This window comes from Tamandua tetradactyla, chromosome 7, assembly GCF_023851605.1.
Source record: "Tamandua tetradactyla isolate mTamTet1 chromosome 7, mTamTet1.pri, whole genome shotgun sequence".
Taxonomy (NCBI): Eukaryota; Metazoa; Chordata; class Mammalia; order Pilosa; family Myrmecophagidae; genus Tamandua; species Tamandua tetradactyla.
In genome coordinates, this window is record NC_135333.1 from 18495143 (window position 1) to 18515910 (window position 20768).

The window sequence follows — 20768 nt, forward strand, 5'->3', positions numbered from 1 at the left end:
TAGACAGATTTCCCTGGGTATTGGATCCAAAAGTTTGGAAGATTTTCCTGTGAAATCTCTGGGTTCTGTTTTTCTTATCCTGCCCAGTAGGTGGCGCTTGTGGCACACGTTTGTCTGCGGGTCCCACCAGTAAAAGGTGCTGTGGGACCTTAAACTTTGGAAAACTCTCGCCGTCCGGGGGGTTCGCTAGCCGAAGCGGCTTGAGCCGGCCCAGGGTCCGAACGCAGGGAGGGTTGCTGGTCGCCGCAGCCCGGGAAAGAGCCCGTCCGAATTTCCTAGTCGGCCCTGGGCGACAAGCGTGGCGAGAGGGCACCAGCGGCAGCGGCCCGCCTGGGAGAGTGCACGTTCCCCGGGAGTCACGGGTTTGGAAGGGGCCTCCCCCACCCGTCACCGTTCTCCACGGCTTGGGGATTTCCGATCCAATTCTCTCAGTTGGTCCAGGGTGCTGCGCATGGTGTGAGCGCCAGCCGCCTTGGTTTCAGGGGACCGCCTCTCCAATTCTCCCAGCCGGCCTGGGAAGGGGGAAGGGAGTAACTCCGGCCGCTTCCCGCCCCGCCCGGTGAGGCCCGCGCGCCTCGGCGATCTCACCCGAGCTGCTTCTCTCAGCCAGCCAGCCGTTCCAGGATGGGGTACGCTGTCTTTTTTATCTCTGTTGTGGCTTTGGGCGCTTTCTGTATCGTTTCTAGTCCCCTAGTAGCTGCCCTGGAGAAGAAACTAAGATCCGCGCGTCTTACTAAGCCGCCATCTTCCAGGAAGTCCCAATTACCCAATATCTTATCCTATTTCTATCCCCTGATGGTCTCTGTTACGAACAAAATTTTCCAAGTTTATTCACTAATGTCAGTTCATATCAATGAGACCATACAGTATTTGTCCTTTAGTTTTTGGCTAGTCTCACTCAGCATAATGTTCTCAAGGTCCATCCATGTTGTTATATACTTCATAAGTTTATTCTGTCTTAAAGCTGTATAATATTCCATCATATGTATACACCACAGTTTGTTTTGCCACTCGTCTGTTGATGGACATTTTGGCTGTTTCCATCTCCTTGCAATTGTAAATAATGCTGCTATAAACATTGGTGTGCAAATGTCCGTTTGTGTCTTTGCCCTTATGTCCTCTGAGTAGATACCTAGCAATGGTATTGCTGGGTCATATGGCAATTCTACATTCAGCTTTTTGAGGAACCACCAAACTGCCTTCCACAATGGTTGCACCATTTGACATTCCCACCAACAGTGAATAAGTGTGCCTCTTTCTCCACATCCTCTCCAGCACTTGTCATTTTCTGTTTTGTTGATAATGGCCATTCTGGTGGGTGTGAGATGATATCTCATTGTGGTTTTGATTTGCATTTCTCTAATGGCCAGGGACGTTGAGCATCTCTTCATGTGCCTTTTGGCCATTTGTATTTCCTCTTCTGAGAAGTGTCTGTTCAAGTCTTTTTTTCCATTTTGTAATTGGGTTGTCTGTCTTTTTGTTGTTGAGTTGAACAATCTCTTTATAAATTCTGGATACTAGACCTTTATCTGATATGTCATTTCCAAATATTGTCTCCCATTGTGTAGGCTGTCTTTCTACTTTCTTGATGAAGTTCTTTGATGCACAAAAGTGTTTAATTTTGAGGAGTTCCCATTTATTTATTTATTTCTTCAGTGCTCTTGCTTTAGGTGTAAGGTCTACAAAACCGCCTCCAATTATAAGATTTATAAGACATTTCCCTACATTTTCCTCTAACTGTTTTATGGTCTTAGACCTGATGTTTAGATCTTTGATCCATTTTGAGTTAACTTTTGTATAGGGTGTGAGATACGGGTCCTCTTTCATTCTTTTGCATATGGATATGCAGTTCTCTAGGTACCATTTATTGAAGAGATTGTTCTGTCCCAGGTGAGTTGGCTTGACTGCCTTATCAAAGATCAAATGTCCATAGATGAGAGGGTCTATATCTGAACACTCTATTCGATTCCATTGGTCAATATATCTATCTTTATGCCAGTACCATGCTGTTTTGACCACTGTGGCTTCATAATATGCCTTAAAGTCAGGCAGCGCAAGACCTCCAGCTTCGTTTTTTTTCCTCAAGATACTTTTAGCAATTCTGGGCACCCTGCCCTTCCAGATAAATTTGTTTATTGGTTTTTCTATTTCTGAAAAATAAGTTGTTGGGATTTTGATTGGTATTGCGTTGAATCTGTAAATCAATTTAGGTAGAATTGACATTTTAACTATATTTAGTCTTTCAATCCATGAACACAGTATGCCCTTCCATCTATTTAGGTCTTCTGTGATTTCTTTTAACAGTTTCTTGTAGTTTTCTTTGTATAGGTCTTTTGTCTCTTTAGTTAAATGTATTCCTAAGTCTTTTATTCTTTTAGTTGCAATTGTAAATGGAATTTGTTTCTTGATTCCCCCTCAGATTGTTCATTACTAGTGTATAGAAACACTACAGATTTTTGAATGTTGATCTTGTAACCTGCCACTTTGCTGTACTCGTTTATTAGCTCTAGTAGTTTTGCTGTGGGTTTTTCAGGGTTTTCGACATATAGTACCATATCGTCTGCAAACAGTGATGGTTTTACTTCTTCCTTTCCAATTTTGATGCCTTGTATTTCTTTTTCTTGTCCAATTGCTCTGGCTAGAACTTCCAACACAATGTTAAATAACAGTGGTGATAGTGGACATCCCTGTCTTGTTCCTGATCTCAGGGGGAAAGTTTTCAGTTTTTCCCCATTGAGGACAATATTAGCTGTGGGTTTTTCATGTATTCCCTTTATCATTTTAAGGAAGTTCCCTTGTATTCCTATCCTTTGAAGTGTTTTCAACAGGAAAGGATGTTGAATTTTGTCAAATGCCTTCTCTGCATCAATTGAGATGATCATGTGATTTTTCTGCTTTGATTTGTTGATATGGTGTATTACATTAATTGATTTTCTTATATTGAACCATCCTTGCATACCTAGGATGAATTCTACTTGGTCATGATGTATAATTCTTTTAATGTGTTGCTGGATTTGATTTGCTAGAATTTTGTTGAGGATTTTTGCATCTATATTCATTAGAGAGATTGGTCTGTAGTTTTCTTTTTTTGCAATATCTTTGCCTGGTTTTGGTATGAGGGTGATGTTGGCTTCATAAATAAATTAGGTAGCTTTCCATCCACTTCAAATTTTTTGAAGAATTTGAGCAGGATTGGTACTAATTCTTTCTGGAATGTTTGGTAGAATTCACATGTGAAGCCGTCTGGTCCTGGACTTTTTTGGGGGGGAAGCTTTCTAATAACTGATTTAATTTCTTTACTTGTGATTGGTTTGTTGAGGTCATCTATTTCTTCTTGAGTCAAAGTTGGTTGTTCATGCCTTTCTAGGAAGTTGTCCATTTCATCTACATTGTTGTATTTATTGGCATAAAGTTTTTCATAGTATCCTGTTATTACCTCCTTTATTTCTGTGGGGTCAGTGGTTATGTCTCCTCTTCCATTTCTGATCTTATTTATTTGCGTCCTCTCTCTTCTTTTTGTCAATCTTGCTAAGGGCCCATCAATCTTATTGATTTTCTCATAGAACCAGCTTCTGGTTTTATTGATGTTCTCAATTGTTTTCATGTTCTCAATTTCATTTATTTCTGCTCTAATCTTTGTTATTTCTTTCCTTTCATTGCTCTGAAGTTAGTTTGCTGTTCTTTCTCCAGTTCTTCCAAGTGGACAGTTAATTCCTGAATTTTTGCCCTTTCTTCTTTTTTGATATAGGCATTTAGGGTAATAAATTTCCCTCTTAGCACTGCCTTTGCTGCGTCCCATAAGTTTTGATATGTTGTGTTTTCATTTTCATTTGCCTCGAGATATTTACTGATTTCTCTTGTAATTTCTTCCTTGACCCACTGGTTGTTTAAGAGTGTATTGTTGAGCCTCCATATATTTGTGAACTTTCTGGTGCTTTGCCTATTATTGATTTCCAACTTCATTCCTTTATGATCTGAGAAAGTTTTTTGTATGATTTCAATCTTTTAAAATTTGTTGAGACTTGCTTTGTGACCCAGCATGTGGTCTATCTTTGAGAATGATTCATGAGCACTTGAGAAAAAGGTGTATTCTGCTGTTGTGGGGTGTAATGTCCTATAAATGTCTGTTAAGTCTAGCTCATTTACTGTAATATTCAAATTCTCTGTTTCTTTATTGATCCTCTGTCTAGATGTTCTGTCCATTGATGAGAGCAGGGAATTGAGGTCTCCAACTATTATGGTAGATGTGTCTATTTCTCTTTTCAGTGTTTGCGGTGTTTGCCTCATGTATTTTGGGGCATTCTGGTTCAGTGCATAAATATTTATGATTGTTATGTCTTCATGTTGAATTGTTCCTTTTGTTAGTACATAGTATCCTTCTTTGTCTCTTTTAACTGTTTTACATTTGAAGTCTAATTTGTTGGATATTAGTATAGCTATTTCTGCTCTTTTCTGGTTGTTATTTGCATGAAATATCTTTTCCCAACCTTTCACTTTCAACCTATGTTTATCTTTGGGTCTAAGATGTGTTTCCTGTAGACAGCATATAGAAGGATCCTATTTTTTAATCCATTCTGCCACTCTATGTCTTTTGATCGGGGAGTTCAATGCATTAACATTTAGTGTTATTACTGTTTGGGTAGTACTTTCCTCTACCATTTTGCCTTTTGTATTTTATATGTCATATCTAATTTTCCTTCTTTCTACACTCTTCTCCACACCTCTCTCTTCTTTTTGTATCTATCTCCAGTGCTCCCTTTAGTATTTCTTGTAGAACTGGTCTCTTGGTCACAAATTCTCTCAGTGATTTTTTTGTCTGAAAATGTTTTAATTTCTCCCTCATTTGTGAAGGACAATTTTGCTGGGTATAAAATTCTTGGTTGACAGTTTTTCTCTTTTAGTAATTTAAATATATCATCCCACTGTCTTCTTGCCTCCATGGTTTCTGCTGAGAAATCTACACATAGTGTTATTGGGTTTCCCTTGTATGTGATGGATTCCTTTTCTCTTGCTGCTTTCAAGATTCTCTCTTTCTCTTTGACCTCTGACATTCTGACTAGTAAGTGTCTTGGAGAATGTTTATTTGGATCTATTCTCTTTGGGGTGCGCTGCACATCTTGGATCTGTAATTTTAGGTCTTTCACAAGCATTGGGAAATTTTCAGTGAAAATTTCTTCCATTAGTTTTTCTTCTCCTTTTCCCTTCTCTTCTCCTTCCGGGTCACCCACAACATGTATATTTGTGTGCTTCATATTATCATTCAGTTCCCTGAGTCCCTGCTCATATTTTTCCATTTTTTTCCCTATAGTTTCTGTATCTTGTCGGATTTCAGATGTTCCATCCTCCAGTTCACTAATCCTAACCTCTGTCTCTTGAAATCTACCATTGTAGGTTTCCATTGTTTTTTTCATCTCTTCTACTGTACCTTTCATCCCCATAAGTTCCGTGATTTGTTTTTTCAGACTTTTCCATTTCTTCTTTTTGTTCATTCCCTGCCTTCTTCATATCCTCCCTCAATTCATTGATTTGGTTTGTGATCAGGTTTTCCATGTCTGTTCGTATATTCTGAATTAGTTGTTTCAGCTCTTGTATCTCATTTGAACTATTGGTTCGTTCCTTTGACTGGGCCATATCTTCAATTTTCCTGGTGTGATTTGTTATTTTTTGCTGGCATCTAGACATTTAATTACCTTCATTAGTTTATTCTGGAGATTGCTTTCACTTTTCTTACCTAGGGTTTTCTTGCTAGATGAATTTGTTGTCTCTCTGTTCTTTGACCTTCAGTTCAGCTTTTTCCGGACCTCTAGCTTAGGTTTTGTTTAACAGAGGATAATTTTTCAGTTCTTGTTTTCTTGTTTCTTGCCCTGCTTATATGATGCCTTTTCCTTCCCCTCCCTTAGGAGGGTCTAGGTAGGTATTATAGACTCCAGCCAGGTTTTCTTGGACTAAACTGGCCTCCTATCAGGGGGAGGGAGTCACCTGTGTCAGTTTTCCCTGAGGGTGAGACCCAGCAGGTTAAAAGATTTTCCTGTGAAGTCTCTGGGCTCTGTTTTTCTTATCCTGTCCAGTATGTGGTGCATCTGTCTGCCAGTCGCACCAGCAAAAGATGTTGCAGCACTTTTAACTTTGGAAGACTCTCCCTGCTGGGAGCACGGTGGAGATGGAGGAGAGGTTGTAGGCTGGTTTTAATGGCTTCAAATTGCCAAGCCCTGGGGTCTGAATTCCTTAAGTGAGGGATTCCACCTGAGTTGGGCTTCACCCCTCCCCTGGGGAAGGCACAGGTGGGAGACAGCCCTGAAAGCAGCCCGTTTCTGCCTATGCCTGGGGCAGTTACAGCCCGAGAAGTCCCACCGCTGAATCCTGAGGCTTCCAAGTCTCCGTAGAAACACAACCACTAAAACCTCCATTTCCTCCCCTTTCCTCTTTTTCCGTGAGCCTAATGAGCGACCTCCGCCTTGACCAGGTTTAGAGTGTCTTTCCTTTCCCTCTGGGAAACCACCTGTGGGGAAGGGGCACCAGGCTCTGGCTGCCGTGGCTTGGGGAACGCACAGTTTTGGGGAGGCTTGCAGCTGGTCCAGCTGGTCCATACTGGGGTACGCTGTGTGTCTGGTCACTGATGTGGCTCCGGGAGCTGTTCTGTACTGTTTCTGGTTATTTAGTAGTTGTTCTGGAGGACGAACTAAAACGCACACATTGCTAAGCCGCCATCTTGGCCCCTCCTGTCACAGATGCACTTCTTGAAGAAGGGAGAGAGCTAACTTTTATTGAGTGCCTGTTAAGTGCCAGGCATTCTGTGAAGTGCTTGCATGTATGCCAATCACTTGGAAGGCAATATGGCAGAGTGGTTATGGGTAAGAGGTCCAGTATCAGAAAGACCTGGACTTTCATCCTGGGTCTCCCACTTAGTAGTTTTGTGAAACTCTGCTTGTTGATTAACCTCCCAGAACCTGTTTCTTTATTTGCAAAAATGGGAGTATTACTAAATCACCTCAGAAGATTGTTATAAGGAGTACATAAGGCAATGCATATAAAGCACATAGAAATTATCTAGTACATAGTAGACATTTAATAAAGGTAAGCTATCATTATAATTATTGGCAGTCTGCATTAGTGCAGCCACAGGACCACTCTGTGATCCTGGGAGCACCTAATATGATAGACCATTGTTGTATAGAAAGCTTAAATCCTGAAAAGAATAATTTCTAGAATTTGGAAGCCCACATGTAGTAGCGCCTCAAATATTGACTAGATCAATGAAAGTGACCCAGTCGGCATTTCCCATTATTGGAGCTTGACAGGGAGACTTATTTGTTTTTTGCTCACTGTGTGCTGGGCACAGTGCTAGGCAAAAAGATCCGTGTCCTCAAGAAGTTCAAAGTCTTGCTGTGGAAACAAGGCCAACAAACAGCATTTGTGAGCAAGAAGGGGTATACTACTAAGTTGTATTTCTGGTGGCAAATGCTAGGCATGTTAGGAGGGAAAAAGTAACAGTAATTGAGTACTCACTATATTTCTAGACCCAGATTTTAAAAATCACCTTAAGTTTTCACTGCTGCTATATGAGGGAGATAGAATGTTTCCATGTTAGGGATGAAAAAACTTAGGGTTGGTGAGATCCAGCGACTTGTCCAAAGACACACATATAGTAAGTGGCTAAGTCAGAACTTGAACTCAGGCCTTTTGGCTCCCGATTCCAGGCTCTTAAACCCTGCAGAATACCCCCTCCCAAATAAAAGTGGTTATCATCAACCCCACCTTCTAGAAGAGGAAACTGGAGGCCACCTGTCCAAGGTCACCAAATCAAAGCTGGCTGAGCTGGAATTTAAATGCAGATCTGTCCATCTGCCTGTGACCCATGTTCTCGGACATTTCCTTCCCACCTTGCAGCCTTTCCTGGGCACCTCTCCGTTATAACAGAGGAGGGCAACTGTGGTTGCCTTTGTCTCTTTGGACAAATCCAAAGAAGTGGGCATCTTGGATGCTGCCCACAATGAGGAGAAGGGGGGCGGTCTGCTGTGTCACTGCCACAGAAACCCTTTCAGAGCTGCCCTGGGGCTTCTGAAGAGAGCCAGCCCCTTATTCTAAGATGAAGAAACTGAAGCCAGAGAAGCTCATTTTAGACCACTCTCCTCAAGTCAGCTCCACCCTTTCACCCCTCACCAACAAGCCCCCATTTTCCTACCCTCCTCTGTAAGACCTGACTTTCCGCAGCCCTCCAGCTCCACCTGTGGGCCCAGCAGCTGCCGGGGAATTGCTGTAAGCAGTCAACTACTATATGGTCATCATTTTTTACTTCTTGGCTCCTTGTAACACCTTGTAAATGTTTGTGGACCAGATGGATGAATTAACGACTAAACCAGAGCGCAAGCAGACAGGCAGTTGCTGTGTTCTGAGATGAGACCATGGGTTACCCTCCAGCCTGAGAACGGAGGCCAACTCTGGCCTGGGCCCCCAGCCCCACCATCTGGCAGGTGCTTTAGGGAGAACAGGTGGGGCTCAGGGCTGAGGAAAATAGATATGTGCTGAGTAATTTGAATGATTTAGGTCTCAGGATGATAAATGTGCTTTGCAGTGGCTCACTTAGAAGACCTTATCATCAACATTAGTTTCTCTGCCTTCATCTGATAAGTGCCGCTGGAGAGAGAGCAGTTTTGAGGAAACAGGTCTAGGAGAACAGTGTGAGCCAAGGAGAATGACAGTCACCCCTCATTATTATTTTGCCCATATACTCTGACAACATATTCAGAACCCATCCTTACTCGTGGGTGACTGAGGATACACTCAAAGGCTAGATGGTGCTACAACTATTCCTTCCCTGTTCCTCTTAGGTGACCCTTCATCTATGCTCGGACCACTATTGGGTGACCCCGAAGTCCCCTCCTTCCTCCACACTCTCTCTCTCTGCCCTTCCAGCCTCTGAATTCCAGCTGAACCTTCTATTTGTCCCTGGACCCTCAGGTGCTTCAGAGACGACCACCAAGAAGACAAATCTCTTTCTTATTAATACCAGTTGCTGGCTCTTAACACATGTTTTACAATGCTAGAGGACCCCCTTCCCACCTTCTCACTGAGGTGAGAACACGACAGGATGTGGGGACTTGACCTGCTACATAACATGCGTGAAGTTGCGTGTGGACCATTAGGGGAGAAACAACAGTAAGAAAAATGACAGTGGTGGCTCTCGGCGCTTGCATCGTATTCCCGTGTCCCACAAGTGCCCCTGAAGGAGGAGCACACTTATAAACGAGAGAAAGGCTAGGGAGTCTCATATTTGGCAATCGTGTCTGTTGGTCTAAAAAAAAAAAAAATGCTGGTCTTTATGAGAATGATCTCAGGAAGAGAGTGAAATGCACGTTCCGTTTGTCTCCTGAGTGATTCCAGGAGAGCCACCATTGTCATTTTTCTTACTGTTGTTTCTCCCCTAATGGTCCACACGCAACTTCACGCATGTTATGTAGCAGGTCAAGTCCCCACATCCTGTCGTGTTCTCGTCTCAGTAGGAAGGTGGGAAGGGGGTCCTCTAGCATTGTAAAACATGTGTTAAGAGCCAGCAACTGGTATTAATAAGAAAGAGATTTTTCTTCTTGGTGGTCTTCTCTGAAGCACCTGAGGGTCCAGGGACAAATTGTGTGCCAATGTATTTATTACTTTGTATTATGAGTTGTATCATCTTAACTTGTGATAATAGAATGTTAATTAGTCGAGATGTTCTAGTTTGCAGTTAATTTTTTTTTGAACTAGAATTTAGGAATGAACTTGTACAAATCAACACTATTAGTGTCAGAGAATGTAAAATACAGGAAAAATTAATCAAAACTACTTTAAAATTAACTTTGTATTTGCATGTGTATGCATGAGAAAGAGAGGAGAGGAGCCGAAAGAAATTGAAGATGCAAGAAATAGGATTAAGCAAGGCCTAAAGCCAGTGAACCCCACCATTTCCTTCAATATTTATAACTGTTAGACAGCATCAAAGCACATCCTATGGGACAAAGTCAAATCTGAATTCCTTCTGTGTCTGCATATACTCCTGGAAGACAGAGACAGGAACCCAAACACTGTCTTCTCTGATTACTTCAAATCTCCTCATGTATGGAATGTGGCAGCTCCATATGCAGGTAACAGATGGCAACTGAGAAAGAGTGGGAGACTTTAAAAAAATCTTAAGCCCCAAGGTATCAGTGAGTCTGATATGTATGTATCAAGGTATGTATGAGTCTGACAGTGAGATGTGGGTGTGCAATTAGCTAGAGTCAATACATGATAAAATCAGTATGTATTATTAGATGCAACTTACATTCATCCTCCCAACTCATCTTGGTAATATTTAATTTTCATAACCAAATTATCCACATTATAAGAAATAACTATCATATTTGGAGTGCAAAGATGTTTTAACTTTTGGTGCCAATATATATCCCAGATTTTCTTTGAAGCAATCTCAGACCTCATTTTACTTTATCTGTAAAAAGTTCATAATGTATCTCTTAAAGGTAAGAATTAAAAAAATTTAACCACGATATCATTATCACATCTAAAAATATATAACATGAACTCTTTAACATCATCAGATATTCAGTGTTCAAATTTCCCCATTTGGCTCATCAGATTATTCAGATGCTAAATTTTTATAAATTAAAAAAAATAGATCTAGGGTGCAAGGGTAGTTCAGTGGTAGAATTCTAGCCTGCCATGCCAGTGACCTTGGTTCAATTCCTAGCCCATAACCCCCACCCCCACACCACCCCAAAAAAAGTTGTTAACAAAATTCCCTATGATTTACATAGCACATATTTGCCTCTTTGTGTATATGTATAGATATAGGAATACATATATGGAGAGAGACACATAAAAATAATAATAAATACATTTTTAAAAGAATTAAAAAATAGATCTATGTAGTCCAACTAAAGTTGTGGAATAATTGGTTATTTTTATGGGAAAACATGAATACTGAAACAATATTTTGCACCATATTAAAAAATTCAAGATGAGTCATAGGCCTAAATGTAGACGGTAAAAAAATATTTTTAGAAGAACACATATATTTGGGGTAAGCAGATATTTCTTAAATGGAAAATAAAAGACAAAACTGCTAAATTGAACTTCATTAAAATTAAAATGTGTTGTTCATTAAGACACCATTAAGATAGTGAAAATGCAAGCCACAGATTGGGAGAAAGCTTTCGCATCTGTATTACAAAGGATTCGTGGCAAGAATTTGTTTTAAAATTCCTGTAAGTCACTAAGAAAAAGACATATAACCCAATTAAAATTTTAGCAGAAACATTACAATGTCTTGGAGGCTGTTAAAAATATTAATGCCCATTGTACAATCAGCATCTCACTATTTATCTAGGCAAGGGTCATCAATGGATGCTGAAACCACTGAAGCAGATATTCACAATCTCTAAGGTTCTCCCCGTAGATCTCTTATTCATTACAAAGAGGGGAAAGGAAACTTTAAAATGGAAAAATATGGGAGACGCCACCTTAACCAAATGATCAAACTTAACATCACCATAGTAAGATTGAAAAAGGAGGGGGGGAACAGTTGAAGAGGCATCTCACAAAAGAAGTATCTAAGTGACCAACAAACATATGAAATGAGGGCCAAATTCAGAATGTAGGAAATTCTGCAGAATGATAAGATTTCTTTAACAAATAAATGACATGAAAATAAACAAAGATAGAGGAATTGTTATAGAGTAAAAGAGATTTACAAGATATATCAGCCAAACCTTGCTTGGATCCTGATTTAAATAAACTATAAAAGACATTCTAGAGACTGGAAACTTTAATGGTCTGGTATGAGATGATAATAAGGAATTATTGTTAATATTGTCTATTGTGATACCTTGGGGCTTAAGATTTTTTTAAAGTCCTTTTTGGCACAGAAGCCAGTGTGAAGGAGCACCCTCTGGCTAAGTATAGGACAATTTGATGAGAATAAATAATTATAGTAACAGATTTTATCCATTAAATAAAATAAAAATTCGTGAGTCTAGTCCGATGTTAATAGTGTATACAGTGTGTGTGTGTGCGCATGTGCTGTGCATGCTTTGATAGAAATCTAACTAATAAATATGGAAGAAATGAAATCAGAAGTGTATTTATAATTTGGCAACAAGTGTTGCAATAATGGATTAAGACAAAAGTCATCAGTGGATGCTGAAACTGTGAGAGAAGTGAGAGAAGTTTTGGAACAGTGTATACCCCAGAAAACCATGTTCTTAACGCTAATCCATATCTCTGTGTGTGAATTTATTGTAAGTAGGCCCTTTTGATGAGATTAGTTCAGTGAAGGTGTGGCCCAGGGCAGGTCTTAATCCTCTTACTGGATTCAGCCCTTTATAAATGGGATGAATACAGAGAGAGAGGCCATAGAAATAAGAAGCTAAAAGCAACAAAACCCAGAAGGGAAGAGAGAGGCCAGCAGATCCCCCATGTGCCTTGCCACGTAGCAGAGGAGTCTAGGCTTGCCAGCAGACGGTCTTCAAGAAGAAAGCATTGCCCTGATTAAGATTTGATTTGGACGTTTTTCTCGGCCTCAAAATTGGAAGTCAATAAATTCCCATTGTTAAACCAGCCCATGTCATGGTATCTGCTTTCAGTAGCCTAGCAAACTAAAACAATGAGTAACAGGATATTTACACAATCTCAAAGAATCTATTTACAAAGAGAAAAGTAGTAATTGTACAATGGAGAAACCTGGCAGATACCAATTAACCAAGTGACCAAAGTTAATATCACCAGGAACGAAACAATTCAAAATCATGTGTCTCCTGACATTAGCCACACAGAAGAAAAGATCACTTCTGATATTTTTCACAAAAAATGCATAGCCTAAGTCTATTCATGATGAAACATTGGACAAACTCTAATTGAGGGACATTCTACAAAATTACTGCTCTGTACTCATAAAAAAAATGTTAAGGTTATGAAAGACAAGTAAAGACTGAGGATCTTTCCAAATTACAGACCAAAAAGATGTGACAACAGAATGATCTTGTGATACTGGATTTTATTTTCTTTACCTATTTTCTTTACTAAGACAATTAATGATATTTGAATAAAGTTTGTTGATTCACGATAGCTTTGTCTCAGTACTAATTTTCCAAATTTGATCATTGTACTATGGTTATGTAAGAGAATGTTCTCGTTCTTAGGAAATACACACTGAAGTAATTAGGTTTAAATACTTTCTCTTAAGTGGTTCAGAAGAAAAATATGTGTATCTATGAAAGGGAGAGAAAATGATAAACCAAATGTGGCAAAATGTTAATATATAGTAAATTTGGGTTAAAGGGTATATAGAAATTCTTTGTGTTATTCTCGCAACTTTTGGTTAAGTCCTTACCTATTAGAGATATACACTAAAATGTCTACAGATCAACTAACATGATGTCTTGGATTTCAGAGAACATATTTTAGCAAATAAAAATAGTGAAACATCATTGATGGAATAGATTGGCAAAAACATAATTTTTTAAACTGGGTGATGAGTACTTGGATTTCAGAATACCATTCTTTTTACTTTTGTGTAAGTAAAAAAAAGTCCATAATAAAAGTTAAAAATTAAATGTACTTAGATGCTATATAGGTAAATAGATTATTTTAGCTATAAAGATAATAGAGGAATTAAAAATAATGGTATACAGCCCAGTGAACCCTATTGTAGTTGGTCTGTAGTTAATAGCACAAGTATAAGAATGTTCTTTCATGGGTCATAACAAATGCATGACAAGGTGGTAAGAGTAGAGGGGTATATGGGGAAAAATACATGGATGATAGAATGATTTTTATAATAAGGTTTCATCAATTGTACTGTTAAAAATAATACAATTGTATTAAAAATGCTGTAACTATGTTAGAAGACTGGAAGAAAGAGGACTGTAGTTTAATTTTTATCTGTCATAGGAGGAAGGTAATAGGTAAGGGTTACAATTGATATCTCAAGAGATAGTGGTATAAGCATAATATTTAGAGTTACTGCGGTGAAACAATCACTACAAGAAATACCTGCAATAGTTAATGGTGACTGACTCTAGAGCGCAGTTCCCTCCCTGTGCTGTGACCTGGAAGCTGCCCCCTATGCAGTCAACCAGGGCAGTCAAAGGGTTTACCTTAGGGGTTTCCATCTTGCAGAAGTCATAGTCCTGCACTACCTGTTTCCCAATGCTCTGTTCTCTAGTTATTTATGGTGGGGGAACAATACCCGTGGCAGTTAATCTTTCATGGATGGATGCCCTTTGTACCCGATATTTTTAGGGCAGTTTTAATTTTACAGAAAAAATGTGCAGAAAGTACAGAGTTCCCATATATTACTTCCCCTCCCCACACACGGAATTGGATTTTCAGTGGACGTAACCATATGAACTTCTGATTAAAATCTGTGTGTATGTTTCTCTTGTTCCTCTTCCTGAACAACCCAATCCAAAACCCGAGCTGGCACCAGAGGCAGAGGGACCTGCAGTGATGCAAATGGTGCTTCTGGAGCCCAGCAGGGGAGGACAGTGCCCCCCAGAGGAACGGCCTGGCAGAGATGACAGAGCCAGAGGAGAGTGAAGAGAATATCCTGCCATGGGGTGGTAACTCTTAGGCATAACTCTAGGTAGGCTAAGCTTCTCTGCTACAGAAATAAGCTTCACAGGGCAAGCCTCAAGATCAAAGACTTGGCCTATTGACTTGGGAGTCCCAAATGTTTGAGACAGTATCAAGGGTTTCCAGATGGGAAAGTTTAATAGTTCTATTTATTTTCTCCCATTCCTCAAGGGGACTTTGCTAATACTTTTAAATTATCTGTTCAACATCTGTGTGATGTCTCTGGGCATTACATTAGGTCATACAGAATTATAAGCCCTCATCCCAGTTCTCAGCTCCAGGTGCTAGGACTGTTTAAATGAGCTATCCAGACAGGTTGAGTTAGATAATGTGCCACAGAAAATGTAGGTTTTGGACAACCTTAACCTCTCTTCCTTTGGCCTCATAGAGTAGGTGAGGATTATTTTTTATTAACTGTCTACCACACCAGAATGTAAATTTCATGAAGGCAGTGGTTTTGTTTTGTTTATTGCAGTATGTCCAGTAATTTATCTTAGAACCTAGCAGATAGCTGATGTTCAATAAATACTTGAACATCTATATTTTTATATCCATCAAATGGACAAAAATTTCAAGTCTGACAATACAAAGTGTTAGCAAGGATGTGAAGCAACAGAGAATTCTCAAATCCTACTGATGAGGGTGTAAATTAGTGTATTTGATTTGGAGAGAAATTTTATATTTCAAATGTGCATATTCTAGGACCAACCATTTTCATTCCTAAGTATAAATTAAAGATACTCTTGCACATTGCTCAAGGAGACAGGTATGAGAATTACAGCATCTCCTGTAAGAGAGAAATTTGAAACAACCTGAATGTTTGTCAATAGACCAATGGATAAAGTGCCATGTACATAATACATTGGAATGAACAAGAACTATATATATTAACATGAATGAATTCCACAAATGCTGATGATCAAAAATAAGGAAGTTGTAGGTTAGCATTTACAAAACAATATTATAGTGTTAGAAAAAATGTACACATAGCAGAAATACAAGGAAGAGAACAGGAACTATAAACACCAAATTCAGGCAAGTGGATAACTCTGGAGATAGGAAAGAAAATACATTCAGGTGTGGGTACCAGGAAGCTTTACCACCTATAATTTTTTTTTAAGCTGGAGGCAGGTACATATTTGTTATTGGCTTTTTCTTTTATGTGTGACTAATATATTTCTTAATCTCAAAAAAGGAAACATCCTTTTTAATATTTGTAAATATCCATATTTATAATTTATAATCTATTATTTTTATAATATTATGGGTAGCTCATAAAAACCAGAATCTATGTTTTAATGTGAGTTAAAAAAATCACGAATGGATGGACTCACCTCCCTCCATCTTGGATTTGATGAAATGGACTGCATTTTCAATGCGGCCAGGGCTCATGCTAACCAGGTGCATATAACCGACCACACCATGCAGCTCCCTGCCCCTTCAACTTCCTTCAGGGATGCATAAAGGAACTGTCATGGGTAGCAGCCAACCAAATGCTCCTCAATCATTACCACTGCCTACCCTCCTCACCTGATTCCTGTAGCTAACCTCCTCCCTCTCCTGGCCATGATGGTTCAAGACTATCACCCCACGTTGCCCCAGTACAGCAGGAAGTAGCCAGAAGAACCTTGATGCCCTAATAACACAAAAAGGCTGGAATGTTAGGTTGGGGGAACAGGGAAGGGTTCTGCAACTGGAGCTGCAGAGGCTGTGTCGCCCCTCCCAACATGGTTATGGAACAGCCCCTTCCGGACACCTGACTTCCAGAACTGATGAACCTCCCCTTCTGGACACCTGACTTCTGGAACTGATGAACCACCCCTTCCAGACGTCACCTGACCCCCTTGCTTAAAAACTGCCCACACCATCACCCAGGTGCTGTCTCACCTCCCTCTATCTTGGGTTCAGTGATCTCTGCCTGGGAGCGCAGAAATAACCCCCCACTTTAAACTTCCTTGTCTATGTTCCTTCTTTCTCATGCTTTCACCTCCTAAAACTTTCAGATATAGGGACAGAGAAAGAGAGATAACAGAAGGGAAGCACATCTTAAGAAAGACTGGGGTCAAAAAATAATCCGTGTCTCCTCTTCCTTTTTTATAATAAACACTTCTCAAAACTACACAGAAGCATTTCCTGAAGGAGCCCTTGTGACTGATTCATTAGAAGCACATAGCAAAACACTTATTTCTAGAAAGCGAGACATTTTTTAAACTAAAAATCCTCTCCAGGAAGCCATGGCACACAATTTTCAGCGAATGTGAGTTCTGAGGAATAGAAGGAAAGAGATAATGGCTCTGTTTAAAAGGCACTCGGTGTCATCACTGCTTCCAACAAAAACCCGACTGCATTAGATCATTACGGTGGTGGCTAACTGGGTGATTTTTTCCTGCTTTTTAAGAGCAAAGAATATGCTTCATTAGAAATCACTTCACCACCAATTGAGCGTCAGAATGTTTAAAAGCTGCTGACCAGGTGGGCCACAGTGGCTCAGCAGGCAGAGTTCTCGCCTGCCATGCTGGAGACCCGGGTTCATTTCCAGGTGCCTGCCCATGTAAAAAAAAAAAAAGCTGATGACCTATGATTAAGAGAACTCCAAATGTCTTTGCCTCTAATGACACATCTGAACTGGTGATGAGAAGACAAAAAGACTAGCAGAGTGGTAACTGAAAGAAATAACTGCAGAGAAGCATATCAGGTTTCCTGACAGTGAAGTCAGCATGATTCCTGATTTTCATCCCCATCTGAACAATCTCAGGACGAATAGAGTAGGGATTTCCCCTAACCCAGATGACCATGATAAGGGCTGTAGAACACAGAAACCAAGAGATCCAAAACAAACAAACAAAAACATGGAAAATTGTCTTCAAGGATTGTGGCAATAACTTCCTCCAGCCATTAGTGGGCTCTAGAAGGAGGAATACCCTATTTCTAAAGCAGCCCCACTGCCAGAACCTCATCTCTGCAAACCAAACTCAAATGAAATCTGTAATCAAAGAAGATTCTTTTTGTTACACATAGTTTTAAAAATAAACATGGATCATACTATCGTAAAATCATCTACAGAGACAAGAGAGTGAAGAAGAAATTGTTCCAGACCTGCTGTGCCAGGAGTTAAGAACAGGAGTCAGCAAACTACAGCCTGAGGATCAAATCTGGGGTGACATCCATTTTGTCAATAAAATTTTCTTTTTACTTAAAAAAAAAAATCACGAATGGATGTTGAATTTTATCAAATGCCTTTTTGCTGTCTAAGATATCACTTTACTTGAAAATCTGGCCCTGGTTTCTGTACCTCGTACATATTACACATGATCAATGTTTATTAAATTAATAAATGAATACCTGCCTTTCTCTAGCCTCCCATGTCTAAACCCTAGTAAGTTAAGGTTCAGTTCTTCTCAAACAGTCCCTGGTTTGAGACAATAACCCTAGAGCTTTTTGAGGCAAGAGTTGTATCTATTACTGCCCACTCAGGGGTGTATCTAGCACAAGGCTGGTTGTAACTTGGACAAGTGACTTCTCCTGTTTTTGCTGTCCCAGAGTTAATCTGTCTCTGCATTTGCCACAAATACTGCAATTAACCTATCCCTCAGTTAGAAAGGGCATTGTATTCCCATCTATGTCAGGGCCTAAGACATAGCTCTCTGGAAATGTTTGCTAAACCAAGATTAAGTGAGACAACATTTGCAGGTGTCTGATGCAAATGCACTCAGATGGTTTTTTAAAAAACTTTAAATTCTAGAACAGTTTTAGATTTACAGAAAAGATGTAAAGATAGTACAAACTGTTTCCTTATACACTTTATCTGGTTTTTCCTATTGTAAATGTCTTCCACTGCTATGGTACATTTGCCGCAACCAAGAAACCAATACACATAACCATTCACTAAATTCCACACTTGAATCTGATTTCACTCGTTTTTCACTGACATTCTTTTTCTGTTCCACATTCCCATCCAGGATACCACATTATATCAAGATATCAGGTCTCCTTAGTATCCTCTAGTGTTAGAGCCAAAGGGTTAAAACAAGACCTGCAGAATTTGCTGGGAGCTGCTGGTGTCCCTGGGTGGGCAAGAAACTGAGGAGATTGTTACTTGCTTTGTTTGGAACAGTCTGGTAGGAACAGAATGTTCCTTTATCCCCACATGGCTACATTAAGTATGAAGAAAGTTAAGTACTTTGTTTCTTTAGGAAACCCTGCAGTGTACAAGCAGGAGCTGGAGCAGAATAAAGTTGTCTGTTTGCTGAAGTTAAGCTTCAGAACCCCTGATCCCCTCTCTCTTTCTTTCAGTCTCTCTGTCTCTTTCTCATCATTCCTTAATATCCTTCGAGCCCCGTTTCATAGGAAGCAAAACTCTAGTTTGTGACGGCTTCTCAAACCTTGAGTTTTGAGGCATGCTGGTCAGATATGTTGTAGAATGCTCCTCCTGGTTAGACTGGGGTTATAGGTTTTGGGGATGAAGGCTGCAGATGTGAATGCCATTTTTCATCACATCAAATCAAGGTTATATGCTATTAACCCGACTTACCCCTGACGATGTTAACCTTGATCATTTGGCTGAGGTAGTGTTTGCAGGTGTCTCCACTGTGCAGTTACTCTCCCACCTCTTTTCATATTCTACTCTTTGGAAGAAAGTTATTAAGCTGCAGCCTAACACAGAGGAGAGTCACCCTCTACCTACTGGGGATAGAAATTATTTGGAATTCTATAAGGGAGATGTGTCTCTTCTTATTTAGGTATTTATTCAATCATTTGTATTAAAATGCTTTTGAATACTGTATGAATAACGGGGCTCGGAAATGTTTGAGGCGGGGATAGGTAGGGGATGTGGGGGGTGGGTGGGGGAGCATTGTGAGTTGCCATTCACTTTCCCTCACAGTTGGAATGGCAGGACAGTTATCGGAGTTGTCTTCCCTCACGCCTCACAATAACACATGTGTTCACAGGCCACGTGATCGGAGCTCCCAGAGGGGGAGACGCCCACCGAGTGGATGGGCAACAAAAAGCTTGGGGTTCGCAGCACAGAGCGCTGCAGAATTGAGCCCTGGGCGGGGGTGGGGGTGGGGGTGGGGGGTAGAGGGAGGGGAATCGGGTGATCTGGAGTCCAGAGACAGCGCCCATCCTCCTCCTCCAGCGGAGCTTCCCTGGGCCGAAGTGTCTAGGTCGGGGGCGAGGGCAGGTCTCCCCAGCTGCCACAATGCTTTTCCCTCTGGCTTCGCGCATCAACATCAACCTTCGGGGGGAAAGAAGAGGGGCGACGCCTAGTGCGGGACAAACCAGGGGATGGAACTATGGGGCTGCCCGTTAGCTGTTGCTGGGCCTGGGAGAAGATCCGATCCCAAAGCCTCAGTCACGCGCACCGGCGAAGAGGGCACCCGGACCTGACAGCCTTGGCGGCGGATCGGCAGCGCAGTGGGCGTGGCCTGCCCGTGTCCTGGGCGTGGCGCCTGCGTCGCGGCGCCCGCGCCGGGAGCGCGTCTTACTGGCGACTACGGCAGTTGCCCGGACGAGCGGCAGCGTCGCTGGCTCGCGAGCAGACGCCGCAGAATTCCCCGCCCGGGCCTCGGCTGGCTTTGCCTTCGTCATGGCCACCCCGCAGCGGCCTTTCCACCTGGTAGTGTTCGGCGCCTCTGGCTTCACCGGCCAGTTCGTGACCGAAGAGGTAGCCCGGGAGCAGGTGGTGCCCGAGCGGGGCTCCCGCCTGCCCTGGGCGGTGGCGGGCCGCTGCCGGGAGAAGCTGCAGCGAGTGCTGGAGAAGGCTGCGCTGAAGCTGGGTAAAGGGCTGCGGTGGCGCCGGCGCCAGGGCCGGGGCAGCGGCTCGCATTGCCGCTGCTGTTCTCGTTCCAGAACCCCTGACCCCCGGCTGGGGAGTTAAAATGGCCCCAAATAGAGCGTTTCCTTTCACGAATTCTCCCCTTGATTCCCCCAAGTTTTGCTTAATGGGAGGAGAGCGATTCATCACATTCCTAAGTTGATTTTTTTTCTCCCCACTCCCTTAGTTTGTTTTTAATTTTTTATTTGTTTCCTCTCCCCATTTTGAATTCCCCTTAGCCTGGGAAGCCCCCCTCTCCCCCCACATCTCTGTGGAGAAATAATCATCCTCTCAGCTCCTCCCCGCTCTCGGGAGGCTCCGGGGGGTTCTTGTTATTTCGTCGGATGGG

At 41.3% G+C, this 20768-nt stretch overlaps 1 protein-coding gene across 1 annotated transcript in view; it reads left to right on the forward strand.

Annotated features, from left to right (window-relative positions):
• Positions 1-20077: 20077 nt before the first annotated feature.
• SCCPDH (saccharopine dehydrogenase (putative)) overlaps positions 20078-20768 on the forward strand; it is a 69011-nt gene continuing 68320 nt past the window's right edge. The window contains exon 1 of the mRNA XM_077168540.1: positions 20078-20381. Coding sequence (XP_077024655.1) covers positions 20192-20381 — 190 coding nt within the window. The 5' untranslated portion in view covers positions 20078-20191. The remainder of the gene's footprint in view (positions 20382-20768) is intronic.